Source organism: Aulostomus chinensis, chromosome 19 (genome assembly GCF_037954235.1).
Source record: "Aulostomus chinensis isolate RoL2024-O1b breed Wild chromosome 19, RoL_Achi_v1.0, whole genome shotgun sequence".
NCBI classification, from domain to species: domain Eukaryota; kingdom Metazoa; phylum Chordata; class Actinopteri; order Syngnathiformes; family Aulostomidae; genus Aulostomus; species Aulostomus chinensis.
The window spans coordinates 4,400,751-4,416,544 of record NC_141338.1 but is presented as its reverse complement, the minus strand read 5'-3'; the positions used below and the strand labels follow the sequence as shown (position 1 = coordinate 4,416,544).

At 41.7% G+C, this 15,794-nt stretch overlaps 1 protein-coding gene across 22 annotated transcripts in view; it reads right to left on the bottom strand.

The window, feature by feature from the left end:
* Positions 1-14,651, bottom strand: part of fnbp1b (formin binding protein 1b) — a 59,175-nt gene extending 44,524 nt beyond the window's left edge. For 2 of the 22 annotated variants that reach the window (XM_086188464.1, XM_086188468.1), the window contains exon 1: positions 5,066-5,469. In XM_086188464.1, coding sequence (XP_086044590.1) covers positions 5,066-5,212 — 147 coding nt within the window. In that variant the 5' untranslated portion in view covers positions 5,213-5,469. Of the gene's footprint in view, positions 1-5,065; positions 5,471-9,889; positions 10,040-14,370 lie in introns of those variants that run through there. The other 20 variants (XM_086188466.1, XM_086188469.1, XM_086188474.1 and 17 more) reach the window with 17 other exon arrangements.
* Between the last annotated feature and the right edge of the window lie 1,143 nt (positions 14,652-15,794).

Sequence of the window (15,794 nt, the reverse complement as noted above, 5' to 3'; positions counted from 1 at the left end):
CAAATACTACACTCAAATTCAAAGCTGCAACAGATTTTTGTAGTTAAAATAAAAAGCTCCTACTGAGGCCCCGGTATCACAAACTAAACACTTGCTGCAGTTCTACTTCCATGCTGTCGTTTACGACCTCTGACACCTGACCTCGTTGATACAGGACAGAAAACGTGCAGGAGGTGGGGGTCCCTTCAAGAGACAAACCAGTCCCCTTCTGCTTGTTATTTCAGGACACAGTCTACCTCCCTGTGATTCATCTTCTATTGTGGTAGTTCGTGAGGCACAATAAATAGAGCAATGTAGCTAAATATTTCTCATCATTCAGGAAATGGGAAGCAGGTTCAAACAGAGAACAAAGGAGACCATTAGCAGTTACTAAATATATACAAGGGGACCATGCGACCTAAAGAAAACAAATGCATGGTTGATTAAGGCTCCGCTTACTGACCGACCACCCTTCCACTTACTGATGTGGATTACAGATCATTTTAATTCATTGGACTGCCTGTTAATCTGAACTAATGCACATTATTTAGCTACCATTGCTGATCAGATCTCAGCTACAATGAGGACCCACTGACCTGCATCCCTCTATTAGGCTTCTTTTTCCCCTCTCAACAGAGCAGAACCAAAGTGTAGATCTGCATCAGTAACAGCTGCAGATCTGGCTAATGGTTCCCTTCCTGAGCAGTAGAACAGCGGTCTGATACACAACACTACTTAACAGATCTAAGCAGCAGAGCGCTGCTGTTGGAGGAGAACAGACAACAGAAAATTACGACATCAATGGATATCCATTTAATTATTTACATATGCACTACGAGGCAGGATTCATGTGTGTATTAAGACTGTATATGTTACTCAATACCATTTCATTAATACACTTGTTGGCGATGCATTTTTGTTTATATAGCTCCAGATCACAAAAGTTATCCCTTGACCCTTTCCCAATTTAATCCAATTTTTGTGACGTTAACTGAAGTATACAACCCTGTAATAAATCTCTGTGCTACATGTCTCAATGCTGGTTTTTAGAAACCCCAAAAGACAAAAAAAAAAAAAAAATGCACAGAAGATAGTTGAGCTTAGCGGTGCAGCAGCAGCAGTACATCAGCAGCAGTGATTTTATTTGTAGCAAATGATGCAGTCAAATATGATACAATCAGCTTCCTGATAAAACACATCCCCTGTAGTTTCAGTAACTCTCATTGAATTACTTTTTACTACATGACAATACAATGTTTATCTCAAGGAACATTTAAGGAAAAAAATGTTGCAAAAAGAACACAAAGTTCTTTGGACAGATGAGTTTCACATAATAATGCCCACTGTTGTTGATTTATGAGGTAGTATAAAACACAAAGAACTATTTTGACAGAAGCACTTCTTTAGTGAAGGTAAAGGTGAGATAATGGAAAGAACTTGAAACAAAGACAGACACTGTTGTGCTGTCAGACGAGGAATTTCTGGCAGGTGGCGACTCTTACTAGGTACTAGATAACTAGGAATGTGCTGGTTTAAACTTCTGAGTGAATGCACCTGGGGACACGTCATGCTTTATCATTACCTCACCAACTCTGAAGAGGTTGTCTTCCTGCTCTGATGATCAGAGAGAGAGAGAGAGAAAAAAAAAAACCTTTCCACCATTTCTAACACACGAAAAAGAGGGAAAGGGAGCTGCTCCACTGATCGACCGTGCAGGAATGAAAAGACAGGAAATCACACACTAATAACTTTAAAAGGTTTGACTGAAGATGTGACGCAGACATCAGACACGGGTAACACTGAAATCGGATACATAACGGTATTTCTTTTTTATAATTCTGTTGAGAGTCAACATTTAGTATCTCACAAATAACTTAATTACAGAGATGAAGAGTTGAATTTAACATACAAGTCATTTATTTAATTGGCAACAGTGTGAATATCAGATGAACGTAATTAAGAAAGATTTTGCCAGTGAGTGCATGTACGTGTGTGTGTGATTAGTTTCTGTGCAAATGACAAAGGACACGGCATTGACCTGATGGATTGGTATCCTACAAGTATTTAAAATCTGAAGTGGAAAATAGCATGAACCCATTCTCTTAAGAACTAAAATGAAATCTTAAAGATTAATTTTAGTGTGTCAGAACTAAGCTTCGTGCTTTTTTAACAAAGCTTTCAGATTGCGTCAGGACATATGTGACAGGAAACCTACTGAGTCAACAAAAAGCAGATGTCAGGCCAGAGCAGGAGTGATCCGCCGAGGGTGGGGGGACAGATGTTCTGCTGGAGGCAGGACAATGTGCCAAGAGGCCTGGAGAAGCTTTTGTCTTTTGATTCAATGTGTTGACCACAGACATTCTGAGGGGTACGGGCAGTAAACGTTATCCTGCTCTGGTAAATGGAGTTCACTGACCTTTTACTACCTTAAATTGTTACTGTGGACTTTGATATTCTTATGTACTATTTCGATTATGAAATTGTAGTTAATGAATAGAGCTGATGAGTGGTGGTAATGCACCTTTACACTTGCTGCAACCCTTCGCTGAAACAAGAAAGTTCTCTGCTGCATCACATAAAGGAGTCAAACATGACGTCAATAGTGTTGACTTTTTCCCCACAGTTTAAGAGTAACACAATTACACCTGCAATACAGGTTGAGGAGGGGAAAATACTTTGATTATTAAACCACCGAATTGTACGAGACACATGACAGATGGCCATCGCAACCAAGCTGTACTGAATGAATATCAAGCACTATAGCAGTAGCTAGTGTTAGCACAAGGACATTAACTGGTGTGGTAAAGGCGCCTATCCAAATGGAATTTGAAAACTGCAAGTTTGCTGAAATGGCCAGAAGCCTAAAGCAATTAATGACCACATATGGACGTCTCAACACAAGCACACAACACAAAACACTTCCTCATCAAACTTTTCTAACACGGTTCTACAAATTCATCATTAAAAATACTAGATGAAAAACTGCATATGATGGAAGTACTGATTACATCCGATGAGTAAAAAGGATCATCAGTTTTGGTGTAGTTCTGAATGTTGTATGCCAATCAAGTATTTGTTATTTTAGGAGTCATTAGCTGACAAAACCACAGACTAGAGTGAGAGTTAGAAAGGTAGAGAGGAAACCCCATTCATCTAGAAGGCCATTAGGCTGTGAGGGTTCTGCCAATACAGATAATAAACAAATAGCCCAATTGTCCTACAAAAACAAGCCCTGCCTCATCAAATAAAGCCAAGTGGTAGATAAATGTCTGGTTTGGGGTTGTTCTTCTAGTGATTACCCCAAGTCATGCTGCTTCTGACTGATGGCGGCAGATAAGATACACAGTGAGACACTGTGCTCTGTAAAAACTTACTGTCATCTTATGAGCGTCACTTTGTCTTGCTTGACAGTGGGCGTCTAGAAGCATGAACAAATATTTGGGGGGGATGCCAAACTCTCTTCCAAACACACACCAGGCTTTGTCCAAGAAAGTCGGGTGGAACAATGTCTCTATAGCCTCAAGTAACCTCTGTGTCAGAAGGTAGTCACAGGAAGTGGGAATAGACACACAAACACACTCATGGACACACACAAATGAAGAAAAGGAATGATGATCATGTGCTGGAGCAGTGACTTGGTGGCGGCCATTTCACTTCAGGTTGGTTATCAACTGGGATTCCACACCAACGATGTAGCACGGCTAGAATTGGTATTCTGAGCACAGATCCCTATTTTTATGCAGCTGGTCTATTTTTTTAATCATGTGACAAAATGGTCCCGCAGGCATGTAAGTTTGCAAAACTGTGTAACAAAATATGCAGTGATAAAAATTGATTCAAATGATTATCTCGCTGTGTGACAGACAATTTGAGCCAGCAATGTAACGCTGAAATTGTTTTGGGGTTTTCCCCATTAAAATAGATGACTCAAATCCAAGCATGTCCATGATTCTGCAGTCAAAACGGTTAGTGGGACGCAACAATTTGTTGACGCATCAACCGACTTTTTACAGCCTTTCATGTCTACAGTACAAGTAGGAATCGGACCCATCCCGCTGCTGCCTTGCACATAAAAGGGGCGGACATGCCTCAGAGGTGCAGGGGCCCTCTAGTAAAAGATAATGAGCCCCTGATTGGTTCTGAAGGGTAGGTTGGCCTTGTACTGCCTCCAACATCAGTGTGTGAACAGGTGAATGAAGCAAAAAGCCACTATATAAATACAGTCCATGGCTGATCGAGTGTCACCCGTACAGCTGATCAGAACTTGGCCTACTACGACTCTTCTCATCTACTCATGTTGGTCGACTAACATTTGCCCCCTTACAGGAACTGAACGCTCACAAAATGCCGCCTAACACTGACATAGTGAAGACTTCCATTATCCCTGATAATGACCTGTCATCAAATCAAAATTATTCCTCTGAAGGATCCAAGCAAACAGTGATCAGACACAAACTTCCTGCAAATTATGAACAGCTGTTGGGCACCGTGGCTGACCAGAGGTGTAAGACTTCTTGTTTGCATGCCACTCTGATATTTATAGAAACAACACCTCAGCCGGTCTGAAATCTAAGAATGTGTGTTGGTGAGTGAACACATACTCCTGTGCTGTTCGTAAACTCAATATGCCTTGTACTTGTATCCGTGTAAGACCAGCATCATGTGTGGGTAGAGACTTAACTCAATTGTAAATACCAACCCTCTTCTTGCAGAGGTTAAATCAGGGGAAATTGCTAACTTTCAGTCGTGACTCATAGTGACTGGAAGGGTGGTCCACTCATTCATTTACTGCAGTTTTCTGTTAAGACTCCACCTTTCTCAAGGCCAATAAATTAGCATCTAACAACTTCTCAAGTTGACAAAGCGGTGGCTGTTTCTTGGCATACACTACAATCAGATAGCAAAGTCTGTCTGTTTTCAGACTTTTTCCAAACAACTTGACATTTAAATGAATTAATGTCAAATACAGCCATCATTGCACCTGCAAATCTGACATCAACTGCATAAAATAGATGTTTGGCTCTGAATTCAAGCTGCTCTAATGCATTACTCTTGCATTCTTACATTACATTACATTCTCACTTACATTACTGATCATCTTCATCTGCAGCAGCACCTGCAAATACTCTTCACAAGGGCTCAATTGATGCTCTTCTTTTTGCTCCTCTTTTTCAGATTTCACAGCACGAACACCATCCAGGAAAATGAAAAACTCACTTCTTCTGCGCAGCATGTTCACGGTACTCACAAGACAACCAAGTAGAAAAAAGGAGGCCCCAAACAAATTTAATCCACCTCAGAGGAATGAGATAAAAGAAAATAGAGGAGCATGTCTTTGCCTAACTTCACCAGTTGAGTTCTTTTTAAAGGAGAAGCAGATCCAACAGTATATTCAAGGGTCAATCGAAGCATCCAGAATGCAGGCAGAACAAAAAATGAAGTGAGAAAGAACAACAGAAATGTTGGGACCAGCATGAAACTTGATTAAATGACGCTGTTATTAATCTGATTACTACACCTCCCATCCAATAGGAGGCGGTTGTATGGATTAATCCTACCGGGGGACTAAACACACATTATCCATTGTTCTTGTTGAGCTGTTTTTGTTCTTTTGGGAGTGCAAAGCTCTTTAATTCTTATATAACTGGAATTCAGGGAAACTTTGAACTTTAGGGTATGCAATGACTATTTACACAGGGTACTAAAACTGCTGCAACCTAAGGCAGGGGAGGGGGGTATTGCCAAATCTATGGTACATGACTTTGTTTTCCTCTGCACAGTCTTTTATTCACATCATTTACTGTAAATACCGCTCTGCTCAGCTGTCCGCTGACAGCATGCTATAGCAATATATGGTTCAGGTGAATCTCTTGCCAAGGCACTCCAGCAATGTGCTGCCCTGACATGTCTCAGATCAACCATGATTGGATCAGGTCAAAGTAGTACCTCTAGGGTTACTATACTTCCTTGCAAATAGGTGTCAGTTAAATGTAATAACAGCAGCCACGGATCTTGTGGAGTGATGAGCAAATGGCACACAAACAGGACTACATGTAATTAAATGTGGTCCAAAGTTACTGTGGCAGATGGGAGACTTGATGTAAGTTATTCTATCTTTGTTTTTACTTAAAACCAAAACTTGGTTTTGTTCTTTACTCACCATAGGTAGCATTTATTAGCTTCAGATGACAAATCACTCCTTGAAGTTCAAATTACAGTCAGTGTACCTGTGATATACTGCTTTAGTCCTGTGAGTGACTGAGGAAGAACACAATTTTGACATGGGAAGGAATTACAAAAGAAATGCAAGCATTTCAGCAGAGTTTCTCCTGCCTGTCTCATCACCTGAGAAAGATAGAGTGAAGATAACATTAGTCACATTGTGAGCTACCCTACGATCACTGCCCCTCTGAACCTCAACTGATGGTAAACCTGGACGCAACACTAGTGGTTGTGAAGCTGATAATGTTACCACTGCACCCCCAGCCTAGCATGAAAGGGCTGCAGCAACAGCCCATGGGAGTAAAGCCCTGGAGATGGAGAGGAATTTGCAGCAGTCTCCTCCTACATGTCTTCCATTTACACCACATGCAGAGTTTGTGATGTAAAAGTTTTTGTTGTTGTTGTTGTTTTTTTACTGGATAAAGACCAAGCACTTTAGCTTTTTAACAGCATGCAAGGGCTTTCAGACTGTAACCCTATTTTCTCTTGCAAAAGGTTTCATGCTAATGGTACAATATTTGCATTTTAAGTGAGAGTGCGTCAGAGGACTTGACATATTTTAGTACTTTCATTATAATATCAAAATGGGACAGAATCTCCATGTGGCTCTCCCTTTTGACGTAAGCGCAAACAATTTCTAGTTCTCTGAATTATGTGGCAGAATTTTCACTTCACTCTCAGAATGAGTGAAAGTGGCATTCCCGGAGAGGATGACTCATATCCCAGTGTGTTTCATGCAACTGTCTATGTGCCATTTGTTGCTATACAAGCTAATATAAGAATAGTAAGCAACAACACAAATGTGGCATGTAAACTTATTAAAGGAAGCCAGCTGCGTATCATTACAGCCTTGGTAATGTCTGCAAATGAACAATGTTCCCTCCATGTTGCCTCCAACCAGAGCTCATTTGCCAATTAAAGTCCACTGGATGGGAGTTTAAATCACAGATTGTACTTCTGCATTCAAACGGAACACTGCAGCAACCGCCTCACTTCTATGTGATAGGACTGTGGCCCTGGTGAGCTGAACAGAAAAAAGGCATGGCTTCTTCTTCAAATCAATAAATTGAACAGCAGTTTCTTTTAGTTACTACTGGCCTGGTGGGGTGAGGTGGGGGGAGGGGGCTTACAATGTAATAAGCCAAGTGTATACTGGCTGACATGTTTTAAATCTTTTTTGAAATGAATCCCACAATCCCTTTCCAGTTCAAATTATTCTTTATTTATGTTCAACAAAGACAGCCCATTTTTAAGAAAAGAGCATCTTTTCAGTAACTTTGTGAAGCTGCGAGATTCTTGCAAAATCACAACCACACACAAGTCCATCCGGCACGTCCCTGACACACTCAAGTAAATGTATACGGGTGAAGTGGATACACCACGCAACTTTCCTCACAACCATTTACAGTACTGATATTGTCCATAAACTTCATCCTTGTTTTCTGGCATGCTGTCTATCAATCTTGTATTAAGTAGATCTGTCTGAAACAGGTCCTGCAGATTCAGGACAAATAACAAACTGCAACACAGGAAGGCTCCACATGGTCACACAACTTCTAAATCATCAAAATGTACAGCAGCGGCCTCTATAAGAAAGATGCATCAAGAATTCACATATATTGTGTCAGTGTTACATATTAAGGATCCATGAAGGAAGTGTTAAAAAGGCTGCATGATACAAAGCTGCTGAGCCAATTTTTAGGAAGTGAAACTACTCTCACACATGATGCAATCCCACTGGCTCTTGGCTTCAGGAGCATCCCCGAACTTGATGACAAAAGAGTACAGATAGCCAATAAAACTGACTTCAGAAAAAGTTCATTGTAATGTTTTCTTTTTGGTTAGATGATTGCTAAAGTGCAGAGGAGCTAAGTTTACACCGACAAATCGGAAATGTGTCTTTGATTGGTATGTGAACCATCGTAAGGAACAAGCACACACTAACTGTTAAACAGCTTCACTGGTTTGTCCAAAACTTTGGCTTGAAAGCACAAGCTGATTCATAGGAGACGTTGCAGGACAGAAGAAATGGCTGCGCTTTGTTCACCATCGTGAATGACTCAATAGAGGAACGTGAGGACATAGATTGCAGTGTTGTTAACTGTTTGAGAGAAACTCAATACTGTCACAGCCTGAAGAACAAACGACGACAGTTACAGTATGTAGTACAATATAACAATAAGTGGGAGAAGAGGCTCAGGTGACTGTGTGTCAGACTGCACGTGACTGAGGTCCAGCAGCGGCGTAATTTCCACTGTCATAGCAGTGATTATAGGCTAACTTTACAAATAACAGAAGGGGCATTGGCTAAAGATCAGAGGCTGCAACCTTCTGTGGAGGGAAGGATTGAGTCAGCCTCTCATGAACGGAATTACAAAATAGCTTGGAGCTCTTCTCATGAACTCTGAAAAAGCAGTAGAATGATTTAAAAAGAAGTCCTGATTAACGGGTTTACAAAAAGATTACATCAGATAAAAGATCGCCAAAAACCTTCGGGATTAGGGATGTGACACAGGTTTTTGCTAGTCAACATGTTGGAGGTATTTAATGACATATAAAATCGCTTAAAAAATATGCAGTTGTGTAGTGTATTAAGTAGTGTAAATATACAGCATGGCTCACTGGAAGTGAGTTTTGTAGGTGACAGATCCAAGATCCTGTCTGACAGGACAGGCAAAAAAATTAAACAATTTCTGATTACAACTTCCCAGTCGACATGAGGAAGTTGGTTGATGTGTGGGGAAACTCTCACATCTCTGATACCTATGTGTTGAAAATGATACTGAAAACTGAGATTTGGGAATCTTCATATCCTCACCAGAATCAAGTCAACATTCTGAATTGCATCTTACGTTTGTCAATTTAATCCTACTCAGTTTCAATAATCCCTGACCCACCCGCCCCTTTCTCCTTTCTTTCTGGCTCTGAGTACCGGGGGTTGCAGTTGGGGCTCTCCAGATCAAATGTGGATCCATTCACCACTGTTTTACAATCACGGGGGTTACAGAAAAAGAGAAAATGGCCCTTGGGTTGTTTCACTGAGTCAGCAGGTGGGTGGCTATAAGAGTTAATGGGGGGAATACAGGGCTGACTGTTGTAGTGTGCCAAAGGTTTTAGTCTCTAACCCCCTTGAGTTCAACACACAGGCAGACGGAAACTAACTAGCTCAGGTTTCAGTCCTGGAAGTGCCCTGAATGTCAGATGAGCAGCAGGGGATAACTCTGGCCCCTGGGGGTGTCGGACCTAAAATGAAGGTAGAAAGTCCAACACCAAGCTGTTCACAGCTCAAAATAACACAAGGAGGGAAGGCCAGATAGCTCACTGCCACGACTACATGACTGAAAGATCACCAGCTTTTAATTGAACTTTGCTATCAGTGCCCCCCTTGGGCAACATGAGGAGGACTTCTTAACAACATGTGAATTGATGTGTAAAGGCCTCCCCAGACAATAGAAACTCCCCCTTTTCAGTTACATTAGAATGACAAGACAGGCATGTGCCTGCAGTTAAGAGAGCCCAGACAAGTTAGCCTATTTGTCTCTCAAGCTGTCCCCAAAGGCAGGACAGCTACACCTCAACTGACACTAAACAAATACATGAACTATTAAGACAATTTACAGTCACTGGTAATGGTTCAGTTGGTTGAATCGACTACACCCACCCAATGATCCAGTGCAGGTCAACTCACCTTCAGCTGTTGCTCTTTGAGTAGAGTTTCAGCCTTGTCCATGTTGCCTCATCAAAAAGTTATATACATTGTGAAGAGGAATAAGTGGATTCCTGTGTGCTACTGTGAGGACAGTAGCGGACGTCCAGTTCCCATATCAACCACTCAGAAGTGGAACAGTCAAGGTGTATCATAGTGAGCTAACCAGAAGTCGACAGCTCCACCATCAGACTTCCACATACATTTATGCCATCTAGTGTGCAGTACAGAGAGATTTATTTGGTGGTGAGCTTCATGAACCATAGAATAAACATGAACCTGTTTGTACTTGCTGTATTTTTGTTGTCAGCTGCTTTGCACTGCTGATATTCAGTCTGAACATACTGTGTGTCAGAGGTATAAAACCACATCTGCTTGATCTCCCTTGACAAGATGACTTTGGCCTGGTTAGTGGCACCTATGCAGTAGTGCAGGTTCTTGCTCTGACACCTGAGCCTTGACAGGAAATCCTTCAGAGATGTTGCGGTCTCGTTTTCTTCAGACTTTCTACCAATGATAAAGCTCAGCTAATCATATCTCGGACACTTAGCTTACACCACCATTGTGATCCAATTTTTTTTTTTTTTTTTTAAGTGACACATCATGTCACATGTTTCACCACATTTGACTTCCTTCTTCCTTGGTTGTACTTGTACAAACTGGCTCTTTTGGAAGGGTTTGGGCCTGGGGTTCTCACTCTGCACACATGTGATATTGATCTATTTACTACATGCTCAGGAAACAACACTTTCTTTCTGTGCAACCAAACACTCTGGCCATAAAAAAGAGCCAAGCTTTAGCACATTTCAGCTCTCTGTGGACTCAACACTGTTGAAATGTAATAGTTTTTTTGTTTTTTGTTTTTTTAAAGCTGCAGGGAGCCTTTTGATATTTCACAGACTACTCAACAAATAAATAAATGAAAAATAAGTATATGAATTTAGGTTTGTTGTAACCCAAGGACTACGTCAGGACAGGACACAGCTGGAAATGTTGCAAGGACAGGACAGCGATGGTCATAATTTCATGGCAGCAAACATTCCCTGAGTCTCTTTTATGAGCAGTGTGAAGCCTGTAATCAATGAAATGATGTTGCACCGCAGGTATTCATCATTTCGGAGTCTATCAACCACCTGACAATAGACGGATGGCGCTAGCCTTTGTGTTTATCTCAGAGTGAATGCTCTTTTCCAGTGCATACGCTGCCTTATGTTGACGGTTTTAAGTAAACTACTTGTTCGGTGCTATCCAGTTCGGCTCAGCACAGCTCAGCCTTTATCTTTTAGAGACTGTATGACATAGTAAAGAGTGAGAGTATTGCAGCACACCATCTTTGAACTACCAGAGTTTGGGGTTGTGAGAGTTTGAGAAATCCTGCTCAACAATGACTGCACTTCCTGACCTGAGATATCGTCTACTTTCCTGTTGACGAACAGGATGAGCCTAATAAAAGCCACGCGGTGCCTCCTTCTATGTCCATCAAGTGCTACTAGCTATATTTTTAATTAACCAACCTCAAAACACACTGTAGAAACAAATTTTCTCCAAATATTGTACCATGATCTTAAAATTTACACTAGAACAATGTGGAAGAGTGTCGGAGTGAATTTAAATCAAATGATTCAGCTCATCTACAACATTCTGCCATTGCTTTGCATGAAGCTGCGGCTGGAGTCTTCGCGGTTGCGTTCTCGTGTGTTGTTTGGGACGGTTTAAGATGACGAGCAAATAAACATTCTCCAGTGGCAACAACCACCTGTTGAGTGCTGCTGTGGTTTCCTCGTTGCCTTATTGCTCTATGGTTACAGAACAAGTGTCTGGATTCCATTCAGACCACTAAAGGAGGAAAAAGTCAGCATCTGGCTGTAATACATTAGGCTCTGCTAAAGCTCAGTCCCTGTTTAAAAACATGCAAACGTTCTCCAGACTAAAGGTACACACACAAAGCCTGTAGAACAGCCTTCAGCCAGGCTACGATCACTTAGCTTGGCAGCAGTTCTTCTCAGCCAAGCGTTGCAGAAGTAAAGTAAAATACACTGACATCGCTGGGAAAACACAGAGAATGTGGAGTGCTTGAGCTTTTCTGAGTGAACTTTGGACCAGGTAAATTACTGAAGAATTCATGAGAGTGCCCCCCTCCTCTCTTTTTTCTGAGAGAGAAAAAACATCCCTGATTAACTGTCTCCAGACCCCTTTGCTGCTTGGGAGAAGAAAAAAAAATCTATCTCAAAAGCTTGGCTGATTGGCAGGCAAAAAGTGGTTTATCTTCAACATATCAAAACAGAGAAAACTTATTTTTCAGTGACAGAAGATCTAATGGAAATGCTGTTGTACACACAGTCAAATAGATCTGAGTTTCAGTAAATATTTGACCCTTCTCTCAGGTTCAAACATCACCTCCATGTAGTAACTTGCAAGCACACACTCATACATGCACTGACACACACTAAAAACATACCACCATTCATACAAGATGTGCAGTCATTCCTGCAACGACAAGCTTTTTCCAGGCAGTTTGTCAGTAAGTAGAAAGCAGGGTGACTGCTTCAACAGTGGATCATTCCCACAACAGCATAACAACATGAACCGCTGACAGAAAACTGTGACAACAGGAATTCCGCTTCTCCCAACTGCTTATTATCACATCGTAAAAATGGTTTGACCCAGTCTTGCAATCTTCGTTGTTATGATAATGAAACATATCTGTACATATTTGAATACAGGAAAATATATGATATGGGTGAGGTTGTAACAAATTAAACAAAAGCTATTCAAATGGGTTGTACAGCAACAGGGGGGTTCTACTCTGCCCTCTTCTACTGTAAGTGTATTTCCATGTCGTCAAATGTCCCGGTTTGTTGCTCCTTGTTTATCATACTCTGATTTTAGAAACCTGGATTAACCACCCAGAGAAGTCTGACAGGACGCTGCAGCATATCAGCTTCATCCAGGCTTCTGAAAATTCTGTTAGCAGATAAATTTGAGGCTGAGATGTCGAGGAACCACCACACAAACTGGACACAGATGCTGAGAAATCTGGATGCTGTTAAAGTCATGTATGCCCCGATATTAATAACCAGGTTTTGCGTGTTCCATGTAGCCATCATATGAATAAACCAAGGATCGCTGGCTCGGACTCATGTAACTGCTCCCTCGTCTTTTAGCGTTCTGATGAATCTTTTCCATCACATATGAGTAGGATAATGTAGTGGGTTTGGTCATTCAGTCACATTAACTGCAATTTTTGATGAAACCTCAGATTAACCAATCAGGTAAGGGATAATGACGTGCGCGAGATAACAGGTTATATTAAGTTTTTGCTCCTGACAAGTTTTAGTTTTTCACACTGGAGCCCGAGTATATTTAGTATATCGAAAATTTACAAATATGACCTCACTGTACTGATGACTTTTCTTCTCTTAGGCTTTTGATATCTACAATTGAGGGGTCTTTGCAAAAAAAAAAAAAAAAAAAGACTATATGTTGATTTACTGATTTACTGAACGTTTTACTCACAAATACTCAAAATACAAGCATCAGCCCAAAAATATCCAGTATTGGTCAAGCTCTAGTTATCAAAATGCAGTGACAGTGCAGTGAAATTGCTGTTAAGCACAGCGTGCCCCATAGTTTTGAATGCTAAAGGTTATGATAAAACTCCGTATTACTCTGCCTCCATAATTTGATCAGACAGATTTGATTGTCACATTTGAAAGATTATGGCAAAAAAAAAAATTACTAATTTAGCGGACAGAATTTTTAGAGATCCTTTAAGCCTGTTGTTTTCATATTCACGAATATCAGATTTTTGCCCCCCCCCCCCCACCCCCCAAATAAAAATCCTGCATGGGTCAGACCCTGTTTCACACTCTTGCAGCAGAATTAGCAAGGAATCATCTTATTAGCTAGGTAGTTATGTATGTTCTGTATAAGCAGGGAGTTAACCACGTATTCCTCCGATCTGTTGGTGCGGTGATGCAGAAGAGAAGTTCACCTCTACTTCCTCCGCCACAACGCAACACATTATTCGTGTACAAGAAACAAGTGTCACTGCAACATGAGCCTCAACTTGGCACAAAAGCCATAGCTATGTTATATATTTGAGGGTGTGTGCGTGTGTGTGTGTGTTTGCAAAACGTGGGTGGAAATGTGTAAACTAAAATGGATGGTGAGCTTCTGCAGTGCTGTCATCCTTGCTAACGACCTGATTTGACGTAAAGCGACACAAATAACCACCATTAGAGGGAAACGTATACATATGTATATGAGCTTAAGCTACAAATTAGCCTTGCGTTAGCTCGTATGAGCCAGGCAGAGCGTTCACGCAGCAGAGGCTGGCTCTGAACGTCCGTTTCTAGCGGCAAATTTCGGAGCCGCAGCGCCAGTTATTAGCCTGTTTGTATTTGGTGACATACTCACAAGAAAGACGCAAAGAAACAAACCGCACAAGTGCACCGACTCACCCATAGCTCCGACCCCCAGCTCATGGTTTCAGTAAAATGTCCTCGGAATAATCCACGACTCGTACGAGGTGTCGTCGACACACACACGCACACATACACAACCACACGCACACACACCGCGATAGATAGACGTGATTGTTTGGAGCCTCCGCGATATTGTCAACGATTCTAGAGAGGAGGGGGGGGGGGTGAAGGGTTCCGGGGTTGTTGTTATTGTTGTTGGGGTTTTTTTTTCAGCGTCTCATCCTGTCTGACACAAGATGGCTAATAGGAGAGAGAGAGAGAGAGAGAGAGAGAGAGAGAGAGAGAGAGAGAGAGAGAGAGAGAGCTGCAGCGGCGGATAATCTTCAAACGGTGGAGTCTCGCTAAATGCAGCGCGCGTGCATCCGGCGCCTCGATTCAATGACAGCTGCCGCTGAGAGCGCGCGCGCACAAAAAAAAGAATAACGGTTAAAGATGAGGAGGCGCGCGCGGAGGAGGGGTTCCCCCCCCCCCCCACCCCGTTCGGGTTTATTCAATAACTTTACCGATATCACGATTCCCTGTGAGTGATGAGTAACTGTATCTTGGAGTGAGGCCGGGAATGCCTGAGGAACGTGTGTGTGTGTGTGTGTGTGTGTGTGTGTGTGTGTGTGTGTGTGTGTGGGTTGGGGGGGGGGGGGTGGAGGTCACACCCGTGGCAGATGTTTCATTGAATTCCACCCCCCACTAAAGCCTGTGTTCTCTTCTTTCTTTCTCTATCTTTGTCTCTCCAGCTTGCATACATTGCTGGGGGTGGGAGGGTGTGTGTGTGTGTGGGGGGGGGGGGCGGTGTTATTGATGTACTTTTGAATATCTGTATTGTCATTTGGTCAAACCCGCTCAAACATTACTGCACTCCTAAGTACTCCAGTAGTTGCCACCACCACAGTCCACACCGCTGACAGCTCCCGGACAGCTTGTGTGGTGCTGACGTTTCATTCTCTGTTGCTCATGCACTTTTATGATTATTATTATTTTCTTTAAATTAGCACCTTATTGATTGCCATCTTAAAAAAAACAACAAAACACCAGTGTGGCGAGTCTGATAAGACAATGTATGATATTAATCATGACCTGGTCTATATGGCCTCCATGCATTAAACTTGTCGCAAACTACATCCTGTACTGCCGCCCTCGCTGGAGTCAATTTTACGGTCGGTATTATTAAGCAACACTGCCATCTAGTGGTTGTAGTGGTAGCCTACAATTGGAAGAATCATACGGGGATATATGGAAAATAAAATATCCATAAAAAAAACAACAAAACATGTCTGTTATAAAATAAATTCAAGATTTTAATTTTAAAAAGTCATACTGCAACAATGATACTCACACCTTTTTTCGATATGACTAATTGTGCCTCACAGGAAATATTTTACTTGTCTGAGTCAGGCATCACAAAT